Here is a 25,466-nt window from a genome sequence, read left to right on the forward strand (position 1 = left end):
TTCTCCAGTTATTCCGTTTGACGTCACAAATGACAATCGTAGTCTCAATTAAAATTTACAAACTATATTTGATAAAACTATCAACGGGACATTGCGCCAAATAATGCCAAAAACGCGATGAGTAAGAAGTTATGAACCATTTAGGGTTACACTATTTTTTTTTAATACAGGATTTGAACGAAACAGCGCCAAGTGAATTATCGCCAACTCGGATAAAAAAAAACGGGAAAGTATTTTTAACAGTATGTATGGTCACATAATTTACTAATGTGATCAATTTTTGGAAACAACTACAACGATCGTTGTTTTGTTTATATTGATAAGATAGTTGAGCCGTTTTGTAGAAACGTGGACTATTGGAAGAAATTTTAGATGGATGGTACATTTATTGATGCTTTGCAAAATGCATATCCCACAGTCCATGATAGAATTAACGATTTGGAAATAACGTTAGAAGATCTGGCTGTCCCTAGCGATCGAGATGCAAGAGAAATATTCGATATCCTTTGATTGTTATTATAATTGTTATTCTCTCATTTTACGCAAAAAAAGTTTGTGTAATAATATTACTAATATTTTATGATTATATGAATTTTTTTACAGTTTTCATAGATACGCTGAACATGTAGAACATTAATTTTATTTGTTGTAGCTATTATTATTTTTTAACTCCAAGTACTTGGTGATGGAAGGATGTTGATCCTCGAAGTTACCGATATGAAACGATCTCACAAACACTATTATAGCTACTCAGATGTTCGAAGATTCATGTGAGTTTTTAAACTTAGTTTTGGATGATCTGTATACAACCGATTCCAACTAGGGGAATTACCGCCGACAACTCCATAAAGATTCAAACGAGTTTTTAAATCTTATCTTTTTGGATAAGCTATCTACTTTGCTACACCTCAACTCTGGCTATATCACTATACTGCAATTTACTGCCATTAACGAGTTGGGTTGGAAATGAAGGTGCCATCGGTGGTCGCCTCAAGCTCGTTAGGAAAGATTTTTTGTTATTTATATTCTTTCCCTGTTCAAACGTAGGACCTGATGGCAACCTTAACAGTGGTAGACGAGCATCTTACCACCACATCGCTGGGACTTTTGGACAAGCGGTATACGACCTGTTCTAACTAGTAGGCCTTTAGTGTTTCTCAAACTCTTGTTACCCACGACTCCTTTGCCCCACTCGACACTCGATTATTCATCCTCAGCTCCCTAGAATGTAGTCAGACAAAGAGCCACCTCAAAGTAGAGTACAGGTACACATCAATATCACCAGCTTACCGTGATGCTCACTTTGAGAACCCCTGGACTAATGGAATTATCTGTACATTTTTTTACTATCCATGAAATTTATTTTATCCTGATTTTTTGGACAAGCTGTAGGCGTATATAACCAATTTTAACTAGTGGAATCATCAGTGGTAGGAATATTTTTTTAAAAGATTTATGTGCATTTATAATCCCACTTTTATTAGACAGGATGTATATATCAGATTCCAACTAGCGGAATTATCAGTAATATTTATTCAAAGATTCATGTAAATTTTTAAATCCAGTTTATTTGAGATGAACTGTAGTCCTTCTGAAGAATATTCTCAAGAATATTATATATTATTATTAGAGCCCAGATTATATGCACTAAAAAAGTGGAAAAATATGCTCTGAAAATATGCACTTAAAATACAAATAATGCACTTAAAATATAAAAATGTGCACTCAAAATGTCAAATATGCACTTAAAATCCCAAAATATGCATTAAACACCCCAGAATATGCACTAGAAATTTTGAAAAACTCAAAAATTCCAAAATATGTACAAAAAGTGAGAAAATATGCATTAAAAATTACCATGGGAAAAAAAGCAGATGCGTTTTTAATGTGCATACGTATTCATTTACAAAAAATATCCCCTCATATATATATATATACCACAATGCAAATAACTTCAACATATTTTGTATTTTTGGTATTTTTTAATTTTCAGTTTGTTGTAGCTGCTCAATAACGAAAATGCCAGTAACAAAAGAATTTGGTGACACTATTTCTAAAAAAATTTAACACTTTGACATATCTCTAGAAATAGTGTTACAATAAACGATTAATATTCGTAAAATACTTTATAAATATGTATTAATTCACTAAATTTCACCTGCGGGAAAAAAATCAATGTTATGAAAATATTATGAATAATATTTATTTCAAAAATTCTAATGATTATATTATAAGTAACTGAAGAATATTCTCATCGAGAATAATAAGAATTATTCTCTCAAGTTATTTATAATAGTAGTCCTTCCAGAGAATATTCTCACGTTATTCATAGAGATTGTAATAACATACAGTATAATAAATAAATATTCTTGAGAATGTTCTCATTGAAGAGAATATTCGAGAGTATTCTCTGAAAAGACTTATAAATAACTTGAGAATAATAATTATTTTTGATAAGAATATTCTCCAGTAATTTATAATAGTCCTTCTGGAGAAAATTCTCATCGAAAAATATTCTCAAGTTATTTATAATAGTATTAGTCCTTCTAAAGAAAATTCTCATTGACAATAATAAGAATATTCTCAAGTTATTTATAATAGTGGTCCTTCCAAAGAATATTCTCCTAAAGATTGTTCTCAAGAATTTCACATCTTTAGGAAAGATTAATCCTTACAGCAGCATTGAAATGATATCTCATATAACTTGACACCTTGTATTTTGGCAATTGTATTTTTGTCTACTTATTAGATATCTTGACTCCTTAAAACCTTCTCATTTTGGCAATGAGAAGATGGCCCATGAGAATGGCCCAGATATGTTGTAAGATAGACTTTTTTGGCTAACATTTTTACATCTCCCCAACCTGTCAGATCAATGCCAGTGGGCTGACAAGGGTCCCAAGGTGTCATTCCATAGGCGGATATTGACTTGGAAGTCTGGGGGGGCAAGGTCATTATTGCTGGGGGGGGCACGATGATGATGATGTCAATTCATCTATACATATATACATTAGATCAGTCGACTCCACGTTTGGGATCCACGACTCTGGGGGGGGGGGCAATTTCCCCCCCCCCCGTATCTCCGCCCATGTGTCATTCCCAAGAAATTATGGGAGGATTTGGCAAAAGAATGCTTGTAATCTGCATTTGCATCTTTGTATGGATGATGGCAAAAATGCATAATTGCACAGGGTACTTACTTCAAAGGAAACACTAAATAAACAGGTTCTATCTATAGGCTATTCATTCTTCCATAGTAAAATAAGTTTCAGAACTTTTTGTACAAGGCAAGATTTAAGCAAAGCTGGTTGTTAATGATAAACCACTTTCACTACTTGTTATATGGTTGTTTATTGTTGTTCTTAAACCTTTTATGAACTCTGAAATATTCTGCCATATTAGACATGATGAGAACAAGAGGAAAGATTGACATTGTCTTGATATGGGAACCAGGACCATAGCCAGGCATAGTGCATGCTGATTGATAGGATTACATCAAGATTCTGAATTTTTGATAATTACAGTAGACTGTTGATAATCTGGCCGTGCACTAATCCCACCATCTAGTATTCAGACATTTTTTAGGTGGGTTTTCTGCGAGCATAGAAGAGTAAAACATGTCACTATGTGTGTCTGTTCACAGAAGTTTATATTATTTAAATGGGCTTTTTTTTTTTCCAATTGACTTCCAGTTATTCTGCAATTTCAATAATCCAGCACACCCTGGTCAGATAGGTGTTGGATTAGAGAGAGTCTACTGTATAACTGATCAATAACTATCCAGAAAAAACCCAGATGCAAGGCTTATTGCTTATAACAAAAGTGTCTGTTATGACGAATATTTCCTCCACTATTTTAAACTCTCACTATAACAGACTTTTAATGTACATATTATAGTATTAAAAAATATAATTTATACATTTTCAATAAAGGTAATCAACTCTCACACATTTTTGTTGCTGTTTACTGAAGAGAAGTTATTAAAATTATTGCAATAATTCAAATCAATAGACTTTCTGGATATTATATGCTGAGGTGAACTAGTGAAAAACATTCCATTGTCTCTACCGGAAATCGAACCCAAGACCTCATGAAAACTGGACAAGTACACTCACCATTATACTACAGAGATGAAATGTGTTTTCCTTAAAGTATGCACAATAGCATGACTTGCTTAGTAGAGACATTGCAGCCTCTCAAGTTAAGAGAGAAAATAATAATTATCAACCAGAAATTTAAATACCTTAAAAATATACCAAATATGTGAATATTCTATATTTAATTTTTCTTAATTTTTTAACATCATGTGAGAGACATAAAAGATCCAGAGCATCCACTTACACTTGAACAATTAGGGGTTGTAGATTTGGATGGTATAAAGGTAAGCTTTTTTGAAACTTTTGCTGTTATTCATGTATTTTTTTGTATTAATGTACAGGTTTTTTGATATTGCTCTATCTTCTTTTTTATATTATTATTTGTGGTATTTAATGCATAGTATTTAAATTAAGATAATGACACGTAGAGTCTGCAGCAATTCTATAACATCAAGAAAAATGAGAATTTATTTAAATTGGTGAGAGCAGATAAGAGCTGCTGCCACCCTTTGAAAAATACAAATCTCAACTGGTGCGAGTATATGGGTTTCTTCTATACACTCCCACACAGGGCAACGTGACCCCCAGACAGCATGACCTATATTTACACTACCGTTCTTAAGCACATTCCAAGAATCTGAAAACATGGGGGGGGGGGGAATACATCAGGGAACGTTTCTTTATACGTAGAAATATAACATACATATATTGCTTTAAGGAAGACAATTAACATGCAAGTATTATGTTTCTGAGATGTTACATAACTTTGGTTCCAAAACAACAAAAAAATATAAATTAGAATTTTTTATCAAGCAACTTATAGTCAACTTCAATTTTACAATTTCTCAGATTTAGTGATAAAATTAAATGGTAACTGTAGAACTTCCTTGAAGTCTATAATGTTTGTTCGCATTATTCCTATTACTAAGTGATTAATTTCCTTGATTTAATGATTGAATTGAGAAACCCAGTGTTTCTTGAACAACATGTCAGAACATACAAAAACATTTCTGAAGAAGGGGGTGATGGAACAAAAAGTTTAGGAAACTGTTTTAGATCATTTCTAATGCTAGTGAATGAACAGGACTGCAGTCGTGAAATTGATTTTTGGGCTCATAGCAGTTCATTCTCTAAGACAGGCATCTTCAACCCATTTCTCGCAAGCACCATGGTGCTCCCTGAATCACCCAGAGTGCTTGATGTTTATGTCCGTTTTCGTGCTCATGAGCACTTGATCAAAGTTTCAATTAAACACCTTGTACAAATTGTGTGTGTGTTCTAGGACTTTCATGCAATGGTATGTCAAACTTGCCGATAAAGGGTGTTCTTCTTTTGATGATGTATTCAGGCAGTGTTCACGACTAGAAAAAGGTTGAAGATCTCTGTTCTAAGATTTTTTGAATATAATTTTGTATTCTCAAAATGATTTAGTGAACTGACAGAATAATTGGAATTCTCAACTATTATATCACTATTCTATACAGGCTCACTAACATTTTTCCATTAATCTGAAACATTTTTCAGCACAATTTGTTCAACAGTTTGAAAATGACTTTTAACTGCAAGCTCTGGTCAAATTAGCCCTAGCAGTTACAGTGGTGGTCTCTTAATCATTGGTCAAGACAAAAGTTGAATAAAATTTTAGCATATTTCATGTGTATTCATTTATGAATTAAAAGAGAGAGATTAGTCGTTTTAGAAATTTTTTTCGATGTTATAGCCAGGGGCAGCTCTAGCTCACCTGCCGCCCTTAAAGACAACCCAGTGTTTTGGGGCTTCCACCAAGAGGGCTGGGATAAATCAGATCAGTTCCATTAAGTTTTCTAAACATTTTCATTGTCAAGCTGATTCAAAAGAGTGACAACGTGTAGTCATATGAATTTTTATTATTCCAAAATTTAAAAAAATTGTGTGTCTAAACAAAAGCTTAGGATGCTGCCCTTTACAACCTGATTCCCAGGTGCATCCTTGCTTAAGCCAGGGTTGTAAAAAAACAGAAATACCCAGCCCGGGTGAGTTTTTCTGAAAACCTGTTTTTTTTTGGGGAAAATTGAATTTCCTTTTTCCGCAACCTCAAAATATCTAATTTAAACATATATGTACATCCTTTATGTGTACATCTTACATTATTTCTAAATATAATGAGTCTTTATGGATATTTTCTTTTGATTCCCCCCCCCAATCCCACTGCAATATGTTTTGTCTTCCCCCCCCCCCCGTTTTGTATGTGGTTTGTGCTAATAAAATTCTATTTCTATATACATTTTCGGTGCATGTTAAACTATGTATTTGATCAATAAAACTGACCATACAATAAGGGAATAATTGTTCACACACTAACACACCCACTTCTGCATAATTGTATCTGAAACTTCTTGAGGGTCAGGCTTATATTATGAGCATCGTGAAAAATCAAGCTAAGGCTTATTTTCTGGTTAAATCTTAGTTTCGGAGAAAAACTATACTCGTATATGTTGTTTCATTTGAAGGTGTTCATTACCAATGTTCAATTCAAGGATTCCACAAAGTTATTTTCTTTTCGTTATGAGATAATGTTATTTTTGTCTCTTGATATTTCAATTATGAAAGTCTCATGTACCTGTATAAAATTTATAAAAATAGTAATGCAAAAACATGTAAATATTTTTTGAATGAAAATTCAGTTTACATACATTGGCTTACTTCTTCACAGAGGCTTCAATTTATTTATACAAGGATTTGTGTGTGTGTGAAAAATTATTGTGTATTATAAATAAGCAATAATTTCTTTGGATATGTTTATCATATATTACATATCATGTATATAATACATATATTACATATCATGTATATAATACATATATTACATATCATGTATATAATACATATATTACATATCATGTATATAATACATATATTACATATCTAAGTTCATGGTTACATTTTCTTTTTGCGATTTCTTGGAACATTTTAATATGGGAATCTCACACCTAAATGCTTACATAAAAAAAGGTAGAAGAGTTTTATATATATATAAAAGTGTGTTTGTGATTCCAAGAAATTATTTACCACATTTTTGCTCACAAAAAAATCTTTTAAAAATACTTCAAAATATACATATTCCAAACACTGCACTATGCAGCAATTTTTGGAATATATAAACTAACCTTAAAATAAAATGTTAACCTGAAAGAGCAACACATTTTCTTGGAAAACACAATTTTCCCCAACCCCCATTTCCCCCAAAAGACCCAGGTTTTTAAGGCTAAAAAACCCAGTCTGGGTAGAAGAGCAGACCCAGGGAGCAAATTTGACAATCCTGACATAAACCACCATTGGTTATAGCAAAAGCTTTTCATAAATTTCAGTTCACTATAACAGAATATTTTTATATGTCTAACATTAGCTTTTTGACAATCGCTCATTATGAGCTGTAACTACTTGTTGTTTCAGATTTTTACTATATATACAGTCGAGTTCGGTTATAACATACCCCCTAGGTGATTTGAGATGTGCAAGTTATAACCGATGTGTATGTTATAAGTGAGGTCTTGAAATTGGCTTATGTAGCAATATCATATATGCATAAAATACATTATTTAGATTATCATGGGCAAAATAAGCTTATGCAGTGCATAATTGAAATGCAATATAGCATCGGTATAGTTTCGATTGATATCTGAAAAGTTTTGAAAATGTATTAGAAAACAGGATATACAACAAACATGCAGACATTTTTGGAAATGCTAATGATTCTTTTTTTGAGTTAATGCTACCGGTTTTCCTTTGAAGTTGACAGTATTGTAAAATTTATTTAAAAAAAAAACAACCCAACTTATGTTTATAAATTTTATATATATGCACGTCACCAATCAATAATACACTTGAATTAGCATAGCTTTTCAACAGTGGGTTGATTTACAACAATTTTTTTTTATCACCACTATCTATAAAGTAGTCACAACTAACAAAAAGAAGTAAAAATTCAATAATTCAAAAAGCATACATGATACAGCTTATACAGAAAGACAGGATTTTGTTAAATGTCAAAAATTTTATTATCAAAATAGTTACATTTATTACCGGCAGGTAGCACCGAAGTTAAAAAAAGTTTCAATCGCTATCTGTTGATGAGAAATGTAACTATTTTGGCAATGTAATTTCTGGTTTATTGAAAATATTTAGGTCATTTTGGGTGAGAAAATGTCAAGATATACGTACAAAAAAACAAAAAAAGTCTGTTTCTGACTATATTTTTCTGTTTTTTTTGTATGTTATTTGTGTATGTTTGCAAGTTATTTTCTTGGTTGAGACCATTATTTTGGTATCTTATATTCACAGTGTATGTTTTAAGCAGGGTATGTTTTAACAGAGGTAAAAATATAAAGATGTGAATGGGCTAAATTTCAATGACTACACAACTGTATGTTATATATCCATGGTGCATGCTATATCTGGTGTATGCTATAAGTGTACTCGACTGTACAACATTTGCAAATTGTGTGGTAGTTGTCAGCTGTCTTTAGCAAACTGATAATAATAAAGTCTCTTCTAATACACCTTTGGAGGGTTTAGTGATGCAGAACATTTTTCTTTCCTGAGGACAAAGCTGGCCCTAAATGGGGTACACTATATCCTAAATAGGGTGCATAGGCACATAACATTTTACTGGCAAACCAATGCTTCTAAAGGCATATTTCCAATTAGAAAAAGTATCCAAATAACATGTGCTACTTAGATATGTCATTCATTTTGCAAGGAGTTGTATAGTTATCAAAATAAAATAAAAAGTTGACTTCAAAAACCCAGTTTGCCTTGGTTGGCCAAAAGTTGTTGTCCTGTCTCTCCTGATGTCAACAACAACAAAAAAATCAGTTTCTAAATGCAATATTCACTGAGATATTTGAATTAAAAAAATAGAGGAAAGTTGAGAAAAACAGACTTTAATGTGGATAAACTGTTTTACCATAAAATTATCATTTTACTGATAAAATGCCATATGCCCTGTTGCCTATGCACCCTGTATAGGCTGAAATATATAAAACAATTGAAAGTTGGGGTGAATTCATACACTATCAGAGATGCCACTGGACTCTAATTTACATGGGTCCCGGGACCCAGGTTATTTGAAAAATCTGGGTCCTTTTGAGTGAAAGTTGGTCCCTCTAAAAAAAAATTTATCTTGAAAAAATTATGCCCCCCCCCCCCCATAATTCAGTGGTATCTCTATGAATTTTCTTCCAGTATGCCCCAGGTTTTTGATCACCTTCTTATATTTCTTTGTTGAGACTGAGCGGTGGGTCATGTTCCGGGTAAGAGAAGAAGGTATCTGTGAATCAAGTACATTTCTAAAAACATGTTCTATCCAAAGGTTCATTTACTTTCATTGTCTACTAGTAGGAAAAACTTGCAAAAAGAAGCTCATTAGCACTGAGAATTTAATGTATGGAATTCCGCACATGTAACAAATCTAAAACAAATATACAGTTGATCCCGCTTATAACGTTTCTCCCATTTAGAATGTATGAACTTATTTTCGTGGTCCTAACAATAAGTAATTCTCATTGAGATTTCCCTAAGTGTTTTCCTATTTATAACGTTTTTTATGACGGTTTTTAAAAAACGTTATAAGCAGGATCCACTTTAATTAACAGTTGAAGGCACACATTTATATATTTACTATTAATCAATGTATAAATTCCCTTCTGATTGATTTTACATTTCGTTAAAAATATCTTAGCATTTTCAATATCTTCTGATCAAATTTAAAGCAAATTAGATTCTCTCTCGGACAATTATGTTCTGATTCCCTATTCATACTTTGGTTTTCCTGGCAAAATGATTTTATTTTCCTTCCCTGATGGTTCACCATTCTGATCTGTCGCCATTTAACTATCACCTGAATATGGAAGCTATGTCAGATTTGTGTTGGAGAAACTTAACAGTGTGCTTATGTGTGTGTGTGCCCAGCATTTGGCATGTTTTGTGTTCAGTAGATGGTGCCATCTATCTAGCGCCGCAACTAGATATTTTCACAAACGGGGCAAGTACACATTTTGGCACACCAATTTAATGTAGAAGAAGCAGTTATAAAGGGTGAATTTGGTGCCCCCTGTAGTCCAGAGCGCAGGACACTAGACCCGCTTGCCCCTCCCAGTTGCGGCCCTGCATCTATTCTCCAAACTGGTAATGTGTGCATTTGAAGTTCAATGTATGCATATTTGTATTGTAGGGCTATGTGATCCCCGTGGCAACCAGAAGTTTTTTTCGAAGGAATAGCCAACTCAAAATTTGAAATCTTTAGAAAAATCACATTTTTAGCCGATTACCATTTCGCAATCGCAAGTTCCAAACACGGATTTTCACCAAAAGCAAAATTTGGGGGAGGTTATAAGGGGCCTCTTCCTTCTCTTCCCCCCCCCCCCGAGATCAAAAATTAAAAATATTTTTGTAGAGAATTAAAATATTGGAACAAAATAATTTATTTTATACTATCTGTGAAGAATTTGATTTTCTGGTGCCCCTCCAAAAGCCGATTCTGCGTACACACCCGTAATTTTCGCGATGCGAAACGGTGACTACCGCATAGCAGCTAGATGACAAAACTGGATATTCAAGGTCGAGTTTTTACAAATTCGTTTTTTTTCCACGATATCGGGAAGGTTTTACAATTTGAACGTATATATCAATACAGTATAGTGTACAAAGTAGTAAAACCAGTTTTTCAAGGTCGCGCGATCATGATACACGGTAAAAAGAAGAAAAAAAAAGAAGGGGGGAAAAAAGTTGGGGAGGTTTTTCTCTGTACTTTTTTTTAGGAAAGAACGCGTCCCGGAGGACGCGTGAACAAAATTTTTACGCGTCCTTTTCCGAAATTCCGGGTATTTATAACGCTTCAATTTCATCTCTGCACTGTTAAATGTGACATGCATGCTTAATAAATATGCTTTTAAATTGCTGATCTCTTTGATAAGCAATAATGTATACCAGTGTTGACAAATCTCAGGTGTCAGGTCACTAGGGCAACTAAAAAGTTGGCATTTGTGCCCAAAATTTTATATGTGGGATTATTAGAGTCAGGGCAGCATAAAAATTTTAAAAATTATGTCAGTGTGTATATACCAACAATGAAATGGGGTCACTAAGTCCCAGAAAGTTGAAAAAAAAACCCATTATTTTGAATCATTTTTCTAAATGCTCTTCTCTACCCTAAGGAAATTAGTCTGATTGCAAAATTATTTCATTCCATTGTTAAAATTAGTCACTTTGATATTTGCCATTTTGCCTCCTGAATAATATATCAGAAATTTCAATTAAAAAAAAATTTTCTGTGGTAGGTTGAAATAGGAAAAATTTTACTTTATGTTGATGAAATTTCAGAGAAAGGAAATGATAAAAACTTATTGGTAAATTATATATATATATATATAGCATACTCAATTTAATTTTTTTAATAATTATTGTTGGTCATTCAACACAAGGGCGTAGCGAGGGGGGGGGACTTGGGGGTCTGGCCCCCCCCCCGAAATGTGAGAAAATGACTGAAAAAAGGGAAAAAGATGGCCAAATCCATTGTTCTGTCACTTTGGTCCCCCCACGAAATAAAAGTGGTCCCCCCCCCCGAACGAAATTTCTGGCTACGCCCCTGATTCAACAGTTGCTAAATTAGGAGTCTAGTTCTAATCAAGGTATTTAGTTCTTTCTTTCACAAAAGCATACTTAGAAAAGATAATATTTAGGCTTCATGTATATCTTTGCGGCCATTATGTGTAGGCTACTCTCCCAAAAGTCTGAATGTCTATTTTAAATTGTATGTTAATTTTCAAATAAAATCAATCACTGATGTACATCATTTTATGAACTAAAATTTTCAAAGTTGAAGTGTTTTTTTAAAGTTCAACTTGGCTCTTGGAATGCTATAGAAAGGTGTATTAAAAAAAAACTTGCATGTTCACATTTATATATTTAATTTGGTTATATTTATATTTGTTATAACCAATTATGATTTTTATTTCAATTGACATTCATTTTCTTTACCTATATATATATTTCAGATTGACGAGGAAAAGAATGTGTGCTTCATTGAATTCACACCCACAATACCTCATTGCAGTATGGCCACATTAATTGGTTTAACTATTAAAGTTCACTTGCTGAGGATATTGCCTCCTAAGTATAAGGTAATGAACACTATTCTCTTTAAGCTGCAGAACATATGCTAAAAATAGTTCTACACATGCAAAATTACTAGATTCACTATTGTTGTACATCACATATTACCATACAGTGCACAGAAAAAATATGTTTTCGCAAGTGAAAAAAAAATTAGAGGGAATTCTGGTAATGAATATTTTACATTACAATTTGCTCTTGATTGTGAGTAAAATTGTCCTCTATTAAATTTAAGAAAATAATAAGCTATAATTTAAATGTCTCTGCACCTATAATTATAACATTTGTAAATTTTATTTAGAGACTGATAATTTTCTACCTGTAGTGTGATGGGCAATGATACACAATGTCATAGACAAAAACCTGTTCTGGATTAAGGATTTACACCAGTTAAGATGTTACACTATTCTGTGTTACATTAATACTGTGATATATGAAAATTGATGTTGACATGATTTTAAAGCATTCAGCCATGAGAATGAGGAATGGGCTTGTACGTTAATGACTTAGTATAATACACAGAAAAACAGACTTGTAGGTATTACTCAGAAAAATCACCAACGAAAAAGACAAATACAAGGAAAATACAAAACTCTTAATGCATTTCAACACACTTATGGGTGTCATCTTCAGAGGATAAAAAAATATCATGCTGATTGAGGATCCCACTTGAATTGTGTACCAAATCTTAACTCTTGGTTGCTCAGCAGAAAGAATAAACGACTGTCCAAGTCAAACGTCCACACCGCATTTCCCCACTTTAAAGTATTCAATTAGAAGTTAACATGTTTCTAAATTCTTTTCCATGCTTAAAAATCTTGCAGCACACTCATTTTGTTTGCATCAGATATAAACGTGCTGGGATCCACCAACAACATTGACACCAATATATGAATGCTTTCACATGACAAAGTCATCATGCCATAACATGCCTTGTTTTTTAAAAATATCTCTGGCATCAGAAAAGACGCGGATATTTTTCACCTTATGGATCACTCCTGCCACAATCTGGATATTACCAGTATGAATTTAAAGCACCTTTTTTTGATTCTTTGGTTTTAACTTGCAATAGGTGCAAAAGCGTTTCATCCAACTAATCAGGTTAGTTGTTCATCCGAACAACATATATTCTTTCCGCTGAGTAACCAACAATTGAGATTTGGTAACTAATCCAAGTGGAATCCTTGGTCAGCATGATATTTTTTATTCTCTGGAGACGACATCCATATAGTGTCGAAATGCATTAAGAGTTCTGTATTTTCTGTGTATTTGCCTTTTTTGTTGATGATTTTTCTCAGTATTATTGTGCAAAGTTTACCTTCTCTTCCATACTGTGAGTATTAGTTTACTGAATGCTCAGTTTGTTAGGTGATTTTTATGAAAATAATGATTTTATTAAACGAATATCAAAGTCTTGTAAGAGCTTGCAAAAGGGCTGCAAGTGTTGCTGGAGCACATGATATGCAAAGGTAGGATGAAGAGCCATATCAAATATGCTTGTTACAAGTCCATTCAAGTATGACATGACTGGAGGAAGATTTTAACCCTTTAACTATGCAAAAATTCCATCATTATATTTTTAATAAGGGGAAAAAAAACTGTTTAAAGCATATTCATTGAAGAACCATTATCTCTCTGCGAATTACATGATATACATAATACACCACACATAATTTCTCAAGAAGTCACATTAATTCATACAATATTACTTTGATGGCTCAAAATTTATTGAGCAGGTTAAGAGTTGAATAATTGTTTGTGAGCTTGATGAAAAGAATAGTGTGACAAGTGCAGAAAAAGAGTTTTATGTTGTCTACAGAAATTTCACATTACATTTGTCTGCAAAAACTTTCATGTGTGAACACCTGCCTTTTGAAACAATAGTAAAGCTTTGGGAAAGGTTAATGATGGTGGTTGCACATGAAAAACTTCTTTCTAATGCTTTTACTCTTTGCTGTGAACCAAGGCTAGTGACCAAGGTTTGTAGAAGAAACCTGCCAGTTAGCAAAGGGCGATACAATAGCAAAAAAAAAAACTAAAACATATTCATACATCATGTCCAATAGAGTTAATTTTAATGCTCTGTTAACTAATTAACAAAAGCTGTAATAAGTAATTAATGAATGCTCTATTAATCAATTAACTAATGGTCTATGGCAGTGGTTCTCAAACTGGTATCACTCGCGACTTTATTGCTCAATTCATGGTCCATCTGCATCTCCCCAGAATAGTTTAGTAAATATTTGCGCTTATAAAATAACCACTTCAAAGCATAAATAGGCATGCAAATAAATACCTGACTTCATCCAACTCACCGCGATGCCCCTAGGAGCCACGACACGTACTTTGAGAAACACTGCTTTATAGTGTGCCAAATACCAAACATTTTGAAAAAAGGTGGATAAAAATTTAATTCTTGCATTCCAAGAAACACTTTCACTCTAAGGAAGTATCCAGATTTTTCCACATCTAGGTCCCAGAGATGCAGGCGAGTTAGAATAGTGACTTCATTGATCATCTTGAAGGAACTTGATATTTACAGTACCTACAAATGAATATAACATTTTGAATACTCAATATTAGTCATCAGCAATGGCAATTTTTCATATATACTATAAGAATAGTAAATAGTATAAATAGTTAAATTATGAAATAGTTCATACATATAAAAATGACTAATAGAAACAGCATTCAATAAATAATACATCACAATAATAATAAAATAAATAATACATGAACAATACAATAATAATATAATAAATAATACATGAACAATACAGTAATAATATAATAAATAATACATGCACAATACAATAATTTTATAATAAAATAAGATAGAGATAAATAAGCTGTAGATAAACATACAATACAATAATGTTTTCAAATTAACTTACTCTAAATGATGAGAGAGAGAACTGTGTTGTTTAAGACTTGCTTTTGTCTGAAACTTATTCTTCATCCTTTGAAAAAGAACCTATCCAGTGAAACTTGTTTCTGCCTCCTTTTTAGGATTTTTTAGAAATGGGAAATTGCATTTTTGTTGCACAGATTTATTGCTTGCACTGCTACAGCTACATGATGTTACTCTCATAACTCATTTAGCTGTACAAAGTACGAAAGCCTGGATAACCAAGCGGAGATCAAGATGTAGTTCGGAAAGAAAATTCATATTTCTCTGTGGGGAATCGAACCACCAATCTCTCACTGTCTGGGCGAGTGTTCTAACCATTGAACTACAGAGGACAGACATTTTCATTCCTTAGAGTATATGTATAAATGCTGAATGGGACTGTGCATGGACAGCCTCCTAGCTCAGCTAATAACTCTATTTAACCCTTTTACTAGGGTTAAATATAGCTAAACTACATGTATATTTAACCATTTTTTTCCTTTTCTTCTTTAATATTGTAAACATTATGGTTGTAGACTTTTTATAGAATCTTGCAATGGTGGCTACTCCTATAATTTGCTCATGCTTTTCGATGATTTCCTCGTTAAGTTGCAGCACAGGTATTAGAGCAACTGCCATTACACTAGAACCAGAGAATAAAAAAATGCTTTAAGCGCACGAGATATATATATATATGAATTACCCACAATTCCACAGTACGTGTGTGTGCAAAAGTGAGTTCAAAAGTTTTGCTCCTAATGCTAATCATTAATAAATATTTATTTTTACCATGAAAAGATAAAATTAAAATCATTGACCCCCTTCTGGATCTTCAGTTTCTCCTGTTTCGGGTAAAAGCTTGAACATAAATTTCTGTGGTTGAGACCATATCAACTTTTAAATCTAACATTTTATTTTCCCCCCACCATCTCAAGCATATGGCATGACCTAAGGAAAAAAGAAAAGTATTTTTTGGGAAATAAAAGTTTTTCAGATATCATTCTAATTTAAATGGCATAATTTTTTTCTGAACAACTTTGGCTGCTCATAATATTTTGAGAAACTTGTTGAAACAAGTTAGACCTATATATGTTTTGAATGTATTGTTATTATCAATAGCCCTTTTTTTGCTCACAATTTTTATTTATATCAGATATTTTGATTTCACATTTAGATTGATGTTCAAATTTCACCTGGAACTCATGCACATGAAACAGCAAGTAATTACACCTTTGCATTTCTATAATTAATTGATTAACTGTAATTTTATTATAAAGTGATAGATTATATAAGTTTAAAAGTTAATTTTTTTACTCTTGTGCTAATTTAAAGGTACAGCCTATCCAATTACTTCATTTTTTATTTTATGTTTAGTTATCTTTTTATTATTCATCTTAAACTGTGTTTCTCTCTCAAAATGGTTGCTATCTCCTTTAGGGAAGTGTTGAAATGGATCAGTAATACAATGAGATTTTTCTACTTCAACTTATTTTTTTCAAGTTCACCTCAGCATAATACCCAAAAAAGTCTTTCCTTGATAGACCAGTAATAGTTTTGTATGTGGGTATAATACAGGGAGTAAGTGGGTGACATTGACAACATTTAATTTTATTTAAATGTTGGTGGGAAGCTCATCAATGGAACGTACATGCTACTGGATTTCTGTGGAAGCATCTCCCCAGGTATTTTTCTGAGTGTTGCTTATGTGTTCTAACAGTCTTTTGTTCAAAAAAAAGTTTTTATCCATTTATATTCAGTGAAATGCCTATATACAGATATTGAAGGGACTGGAGAAACATATCATTGTAATGACGTTATCGTTATAGATGGAATATATTGACACTATGGAAAGTGCATCAGGATCACCTGCAATATTGTTACATAGGAATTTTACTGTACTTGTATATATTTAGCTTTTGCTACTCAAATTTCAGTGTATTTTTTGGTATAATTTTTGATGAATAAAAGTGTGTAGACTGGAAAATGGCTCCATCTTTTTTGCTGATAACTTTTTAACAAGCCTGTAAATTTGTTAATCATAAAAAACATACCTCAAAGTAAGCTTTTTAATTTAAAATGATGATCTCTTTGTTTTGGTCTAGATCTTCATAATGCTGATGCTCATATGAAAATCAGTTAAGGCAGTGCCTCACAATTTCTTGCATGAACTCTTTTGTGCTTGTGCATGGAAGAAATTCCCTGACATTATTATCAATCCTTTCTCTTTAGACTGCATTGGAATGTTCACTTCTATTTTTTTTCAAAATTTTAAATAAATGCTACCAAAATTATAAGTGTTTTTATTGAATTCTAGGATAGGTATAAAATAAATAGAAGAGGAAAGAAACCCACTTAGTTGAATACAGACACGCAGATCAGAACAAAATAATTGAAGATAAAGTGCTGAAAACGAACAATGTAGCTGAAGAAAGGGGGCTTTCTTATGTCAAATATGATAACATTTTGGCAACACATAAAAAATTATGGGTGCTAGTACAGAGAGTCGGGTGTCTGCTGAAACAGGAATGAATTATCCATCAATGGAAGGTCAAAAAGCCTCCTATATCACATTAGAGAAAAATTAAGATAGAGATCCAATAACTTTGACAATTATCCTGGAACAAAGCTAGATTAATTTTGAAAAATCTCAGTATAAAACTCCATACTGTACCATTGATCAAACCTATAATTATACCAAAGATTCAAAATGAGTTAAGACTAAATTGATTCAAAGGTAGAATATATATCCATTGTGTTCTCAAACAATACAGATAAATAGACGACAGAAAAATTTGTGGCAAAATTTAAATATTTATTTGGGATGATATGATTGAAGATCTAAAATTTGATCTATTTCACATCCTTGTTTAAGCAAGGAGAGGGATGAGCACAAAAGAAAATTCCCTTTTGATATTTTAAGGCTCAACCAATCTGTATATGCATAGTATATTTTGCATACAGCAATGTGGTTTGTAATTACTGTCCCCCCCTCTTAATGCACACCTCTCAGATGTGGTCACCCCTCTTTTACGGTCAAATAATAATTTTCCCTTGGGTATAAAAGTATACATTTCAAACCACTGATTAATGTCCTCCCCTCTTTCATAGACAAATTTTTTTGTTCTTTTTAAATTTTATACTATCAGACTGTAAAAGAGAGGTTTTACTGTATTATGTATGCTTTGCTTCCCTTCCCCCATCAAGAGTATGATAGATGAAATGCCCAACAATGGAATCAATTTGTTTTCCATAGACTCATACAGTTAACTGGTGTCTGTCAATCTCACATTTTTGTTATTTGTAATTAGTTTTATGGTAGATTTGTGTGAAATTGCAAGGCATCATTGTACTGTAGTGCAGTGGTGTCCAGATAAATACAGTATAATATGATAATCACCAGTGGCGGGGCTGTCCTAAGAGCATCATGGGCCACCGGGCCAAGTGATTTTTCTTAGGTTTCTATCAGGCAAATTCTCAAATTTCAACTGGTTCTCATTTTTGTGAGGCCCCTCTTCTCCTAAGGTGCCCAGGTGGGCCCATGTGTTAAGACGGCACTGGGCACGATGATTTTAATACGCATATGCATTAGATCAGTCGACTCCACCTTTGACACGGGGGTAATGTTCCTCGTGGCCCACGTATCTCCGCCCATGCCTATACGTTGATCCTTATATGTGGATCACTACGACATCGATACTCTGATTCCTTTGATTACTGATCAGCAGCTCTGACTTGTTTGAAGTGCTTAAGCTTTTGTGTGTGAAATATAATACAGGTATATTTTTAGACAAAATGTCTTCCTATAACCCACAGAGGCATGTTGAAAAATTGAAAAATTTGATTCACCAGTTGTGAAATCTCACTGGATGGAAAGAGTTATTGGACATGATTTTTTAGAATAAAGAGGAAATTACTCTGTTTATATCCACACACTGTTATTTTATAAAAGGATGTGTGTGCTTTTTTTATTATGCCATTGCAGCCTTGAGACTGATCCAGTTGATGCTCATTATAATGACCCCATTATTCCTTCTTAAGAAAATTCCATATTTGGACAAAATAAAAAACTGTCATTCATTTTTGTATAATGCAGGCAGTTGCGAAGAAAATCATTGGGTATGAAAATAATAATAAAATTGTAATTAAAGTCCAAGGGTATCACATTATTTCAGACTGCTATATTATATGAATGTAAATAAAAAAGTGCTGATTTTTGAAGCATGCAAACAAGTCTAGTTGTTTGTATGTTCCTTCCTTATCTGAAGAAAAGTAATTCATTATGAATGCCTATTGGATGACACATCTTGGTCCAGAACCTTTCATACTTCTTCATGCTCTTTCTCCTTAATCTGGATTCCGAGAAACAGAAGAGGGATTGGGGGGGGGGCAGTCACACACAGGTATTTATCAGACATCTCTGTGTTTTTTGCCATTGCCAACAGATTACACCAAAATCTCTAGTATTAGAGGTCAAGGTAACACAAAATTAAAATTTGTTCATTTCATTCTACACACAAAAAAGGGGGGGGGGAAACGGCAGTTTGGACTGTATCAGATTGAATAATCTTTGCAGATTGTTAAATTGGATAAAAAATAACATGGGATGAATGGGAAGACATTTTGGACCAGTCGTTATTGACCGTGCAAATAGAAATGTAGTTTTCTGTATACACACACGAGTAAAAAACATTTTTTGCCCTGTTTTGCAAATTATTAGAAAGAGATTGGGTAGTCTACTATGCTCATCATTTATATACCATGGGAGCAGTTTAAACTGCCATAGGGTAAGATAGTCTGTATACTCTTCTTTTTCTGCAATCTGTTAGAGTATTTATGATTTTAATTTATTTATTGACTTTTAACAGACAATATTGCTTATTATGTATTAGAAAAGGGAAATTTGAAATATTTAATAAATATTTTATAATTTTCTTTTTTATCTTCTAGTTAACAAGCAGTTATCAGATAAGGAAAGAGTAGCTGCTGCTCTTGAAAACAGATACCTATTAGAAGTTATAAATGACTGTTTAATGCTTCCTGAAGAGCAAGAAGTTCCCAGTTATGTGGAGAACTTGGTGGATGTTGAAAGTGCATCAGAATGTCTCAAATGGCAGTACATTCTTCGTAGTAGGCAACCAGTCACAAGTTATCGAAGGTGGAAAGACATAATGAATGACTCAAAAAAGGGCTTGAGCATGTTTTTTGGAATTTAAAAATGTAGGACTTTTGTATAGCATTTTTTAGCAAAAAAAAATCAGCCAACTATCAAGAGAATAAATATCTTCAAAGGGTTAGTAAGAAAAAAATATATTTTTCAGGATTCTCTGGATGTATATTAGTTTTTGAATTCGTATATTCTGGTATTTTTATCAAGTTTTTTTATGCATCATTTTGCATACATATAATTATGAATTTTAATCATGAGATTTTCAATATGTAGCTTAAAGCAGTGTTTGTGTGTAACTGACTTATGAAAAGATTACTCTAGATACTTTGGAGAGTGATACCATTATTTATTTTACTTGACATTCACCTAAAAAACTACCTGTGTTTACAAGTTCTAGCTAATTAAGATTGAATAACGTTATCCAATTTAGTTTTGCACATTTGTAAGAAAACTAATTTTTATGGTATTTTCTGCTGTTTTGAATGTTTTTATTTGTGCCTACATTTATGTCATTTTGAAATCAGTTATGTTAGAAAGAACCAACAAAAAAAAACCAATCTTGTTGGTTCTTTCTGAGAGTATATTGGGCAAAGGTTTATTTATTTTTTCATCAGTTCTAATTACTATGTTTGTCAATTTCAATTTCTTTTTGTAAATAGAGATGTTTGGAAATAGAGAAAAAAAAAACCCCCCTTCAAAGTAGTAGTAGTGAATCTATTATTTAATGTTAGCAGTATTGGTTGTTTTGAGTGAAGTGACTTTATTGTTATAGAAGCCACGAATGAAAAACTTTTTGAAAGAGATGTTTTCTTTTTTGTTTTTGATATTTCAGTCATGTTTAAATTTCATTGTAGTTCTATTTATTCTCCTTTGTTTTCAATATTTTTTTTTCCCACAAAATTAATCACGATAAATATATAACTGTTAGGTGTGCAAATAATGAAAATTTGTATTGTTATTGTTTTTATTATATGTTTGTATGAACACAGTTCTTATTTCACTAGATGTGTGTTGCTCAGTTTTATGGTATTACTAAGGTAGGTTAGAATTAAGAAAACCCAGGCATATGGAACTTTTCTTTTAACTGTCTTTCACCCTTTGGCTATGCAAATAGTTGGAAATGTGCTTCTCCCTCTGCGCAAACAGATTTTTTTTGAGAAGTTTGAGGGTTAAAAAAAATTATTTCATATATTTAATTCGCAAGTTTATAGGAAGAGCAGTGTGAAAGTGGATGTTTTCTGTCTATATTATCATAATTTAAAGTCCATTTCAAGCCATCCTGTATAGTTACTTCCAGATATTTCTGTTCGTGCACAGAATTTATTGATATTTACAGTTTTCTTGAAAGACAACAGATATGAACTTCAATAACTTTCTAAATTATAATTTACACTTGTTGTTTTAATGTACTTATATAGGGTTTTATATGTATATTCAAGTTGGTTTTTTCAATCATTCACTGATAAATATATATAAGATGGTCATGTATTTTGTTATAATATTTTCAATCATATTTGGATTTTATAATGTTTTCCAGATATCTTGTTGTGCAATTCGCCTGTTGTGTCTTCAGAATTTGTATTTGAATATTATCTGATTTTGCTTGATTTTTGATTTGCTGTACCAAACAAGTGGTTATATAAAATCTTGATGTGTTTCACCAGTCAAATTTTTGAAGAATGACTAGATTATTTCATGAACAATAAAACCTAAGAACGCATAACATGAAACAAGATAGATTTGTAAAAAACTATGGCTTTGATGTGTTCAAAAATGTGAAATTCACTGCTAGGATTTGATAAAACTTAAGGGAACAATGACTGTGTGTGTGTGACCGAAAGCGGTCATAAGAACAAAACTGGAATAAAAACACATGAAAATGCATGCATTAGTGATGTTGAACATACTTTGACTGACTCAACTCTCAGATTGACTATTTTGTAATAGAATAAATAAAGTAAAATACAGAGTGTTTCAAAAAGAATCATCAGATTTAAAACAATCATAGCTATTCAGCTTTTAATCTGTTTTGATCGTATAATGTATAGGTAGAAAGAGGGAAATCTCGAGTTTCACGCAGTTGACTATGAGTAGTGCTAACACTCTTCCTTCAGCCGCCACTTCAGTGTTTGTCAGGATGGCGGCTGCACAACAGAAATCGTTTTGTATTGTAAGCTTTGCGAAGTGTGAGTCCGTAACAACTGTTCATTGTGCTTTTCGTCGACAATTCCCTGGTGTTGAACTTCCTACCGCTCAAGATTTAGGCGATGGTGTAAACAATTCTGAGACATGGGTTGTCTGTGTAAAATGAAATCCCCTTGCTGTCCCCACATGTCAGACAAAAATGTGGAGCGCATCAGACAGAGTTTCGCATGTAATCCACAGAAATTCACTCCCAGTGGATGCAAACATGCTTACAAAGGTTTGGGACGAATTTGACTACCGTATAGACATGTGCCTGCATCCCAAGGTGGGCATATTGAGTTTCTTTAATTTGGTTTGGAAAAAACTTTATTAGCCATGTAATACAAAATTAATCTTAAGTTCAATATTTTTTCCTAGTATACACATTTCAAATCGGGTGATTCTTTTTGAAACAACCTGAAGACTCAATACTTTCTGAAGAACAAAACAAAATGACTAATGCGTATCTATAACCTCTGTGAAGCTGGCGTTGTGAGATGAAAAGGACATATTCTGATTGATTTGTGAAAAAAGTTTTTTTTCTCTTTGCTGAAAAGTGTGAGGGAAAAAACTTGTTTTTATCTCTTTCGTTTTCTGGATTTCTGTGTGGGAGTTAATATATTTTTAGCATTTCCAAAAATGCCAAGTCATACATTTGGTGAATTTGGCAGGATTTTGAAGTGATGTTATCAATTTTTAAACGTTATAACTCACTGATTATAGTTCAGATCAAAAACTCAAAATACTTTTCCATATTAGTTTTTCAGAAGGAATTGTGTAATTATTAGGGGTCGATAGTTACCACCCTGTATATTTATGGGGGGGGGGGCATAATGTAAAAGGTTTAGAACTTGTTGAAGCTGCTGTTAATGATTAAAAGTCCTCTCTCCATATATTGAATTGATGAAGTAGATAGATGATAATGAATTGTAGGATAATTAGCATGTGTGACTAACCTCCTTCGCTTTTGACCACGTGACTAAGCCTTTTTGGGTAAGCGCAAAAAAATGTATATGTTGTTTACCTAGATTTCCAGAAGGCATTTGATCGGGTCGAACACGGTAAACGCTTGAAGCGTTTTTACACGAGATTGGGAGTTGGGGGTAACTTGCTGAATTGGATAGAATCGTGGTTAAAACGGGTCAACAACAGGTCACAACGGGTCACAACAGGTCACAACGGGTTATGGTGAACGGAGAATTCTCTGATTGGACAGGCGTCACAAGTGGAGTTCCTCAAGGAAGTGTCCTTGGCCCCCATACTTTTTTCACTTTTTATGTATAAGGGTGTCGACGAAATTGTTAGCAAATTCGCAGATGACGTGAAGCTAATCGGGGGTAGTCGGGAATCAAAGCGATAGAAAGTTGCTCCAGACCAACTTAAACAAGATTGAGCATGTGCAAATGAATGAAGCACGTTTATCGTTGACAAGTGCATATCCGCTCATTTTGGTTCCAACAACCCACGTTTCTCTTACGAGTTGAATGGTGTCGCAAATCCGCGGATGCAAATAGGGTCACCACGACAAAACCAGAATGTGGCTCCCACTCTGTCCCAAAGAGGGATATAAGCAAAAGGGTCACCGGTTTGGGAATTCTCATTGGCGAGCGGCTTAGGTTTTCTGAACATTGTTCAGCGGTGGCAGGGATGGGCTTAAGTATTTCTCTCTCGCGGCACTTTAAATGATTCTTCCCAATCCTTCAGTGAGGGCCGGATTAAGCCTTATGAAGACCCTGAGCACACGAGTGGTTTTGGTGCCCCCCGTCCCCTTTACTTTTAACGTTAACGCATGATTCGGGACCTCATGGCAATTAGATCTGTTTACAACTTTCAAGAATAAGTATGTAAATTGGTAAGGAAATATTTATAGTAGTTGGGAGGGGGGGGGGGGGGTGCCCAGAAAAATTTGTTTCACCGAGCGCCCATGCTGCTTTTGAGCGGCTTTCGGCATACTTTATGGATGGAACAAACTTTCAATTCAAAAATTGAGCATTTGACACGAGTTCTGGTTCGCAATTAACTCAGTTTCTCTGTTTTTGTGTCACCCTCAGGGCCGCAACTAGAAATTAAAATTTAGTGTCACTTGGGGGAATCTGTACCCATTTTGGCACCCCTCCCCATAATTCTTAACGAAAAAGAATAAACTCAGCACCATTCTTGGTCCAGAGCCAGCCCTGGTCAACCTTTCGATAAAGAAAAGTGTATAAAAATAAAATGGGCCCCAGAAAGTCCAGAGCCCTCTGAACTCTTGCACGGCCTGGGTGAGCCAAGATTTCAACTGAGGACCTCTTGGGACAGCGATTGGCCAGCTATACGCATGCAATGCAGTCCAGTGCATGAGCAAGATATGTTATAAGGAGAAACAAACTTCTAATTTTTCTCAGCTTCTCTTATACTGTATATAGCTGCGTTATATACAGGTTGTCTCAGCACCAGGTTTACACACTTCTAGGAGGGATAAGGTGCACCCAGACAACTCGAAATTACATGCAATGCGGGGTTGGAAATGCTTTCCTGACGCGTTAGATGCCGTTATACGGGAGCGGTGGTTCCGGGCGTTTGGTGAATTTTGGCCTGCTTGATAACCGGATCTATCATGGCTTAATAACTTCTTCCGGAGTCTCCCCAGACTGGAGGCATATCAAAACATTGGTGTATGATACCCCCGTTTACAGCACTGAGGAACTTGTTGCCTGCATTGCAGGGAAATACTAGATATGCCAGGAATCTTCCAGAATGCTCGAAATTGAATGCGTGTCTCTTGATGTGAAACCTGCATTACAGCTGGTGAATCGTACTGCCCCTCTGCCCCCACTCAAGTTCCGGTCCTGCCCTACACCTCCCAGAAGTTTATAAACATAGTACTCTGAGACACTATGTGTAAAGTCTGAAACAAAGACATTCATATCTAACACCATCCGGCCAAAGCAAAGTTAATGCAAGGCAACACGAAGTTTTTTTTTTTTTAATCTTGCAG

The 25,466-nt window shown here is 33.6% G+C and overlaps 1 protein-coding gene and 1 long non-coding RNA gene across 2 annotated transcripts in view; one reads left to right on the plus strand and one right to left on the minus strand.

Moving 5' to 3' along the window:
• Positions 1-303: 303 nt before the first annotated feature.
• Positions 304-22,846, plus strand: LOC149072585 (MIP18 family protein galla-2-like). Its single transcript, XM_089246444.1, has 5 exons — positions 304-499; positions 4,302-4,381; positions 12,131-12,256; positions 16,313-16,358; positions 20,086-22,846. The coding sequence occupies exons 1-5, from the start codon at positions 373-375 to the stop codon at positions 20,349-20,351; spliced, it is 645 nt and encodes a 214-aa protein (XP_089102570.1). The 5' UTR covers positions 304-372; the 3' UTR covers positions 20,352-22,846.
• Positions 14,236-25,466, minus strand: part of LOC149072586 (uncharacterized) — a 46,050-nt gene continuing 34,819 nt past the window's right edge. The window contains exon 3 of the long non-coding RNA XR_016194386.1: positions 14,236-14,793. This is a non-coding gene — a long non-coding RNA (uncharacterized LOC149072586). The remainder of the gene's footprint in view (positions 14,794-25,466) is intronic.

The sequence above is a fragment of the Pholcus phalangioides genome, unplaced genomic scaffold, assembly GCF_987345545.1.
Source record: "Pholcus phalangioides strain wild (caught in Gottingen) unplaced genomic scaffold, Ppha-v1.0 ptg000017l_1, whole genome shotgun sequence".
Taxonomy (NCBI): domain Eukaryota; kingdom Metazoa; phylum Arthropoda; class Arachnida; order Araneae; family Pholcidae; genus Pholcus; species Pholcus phalangioides.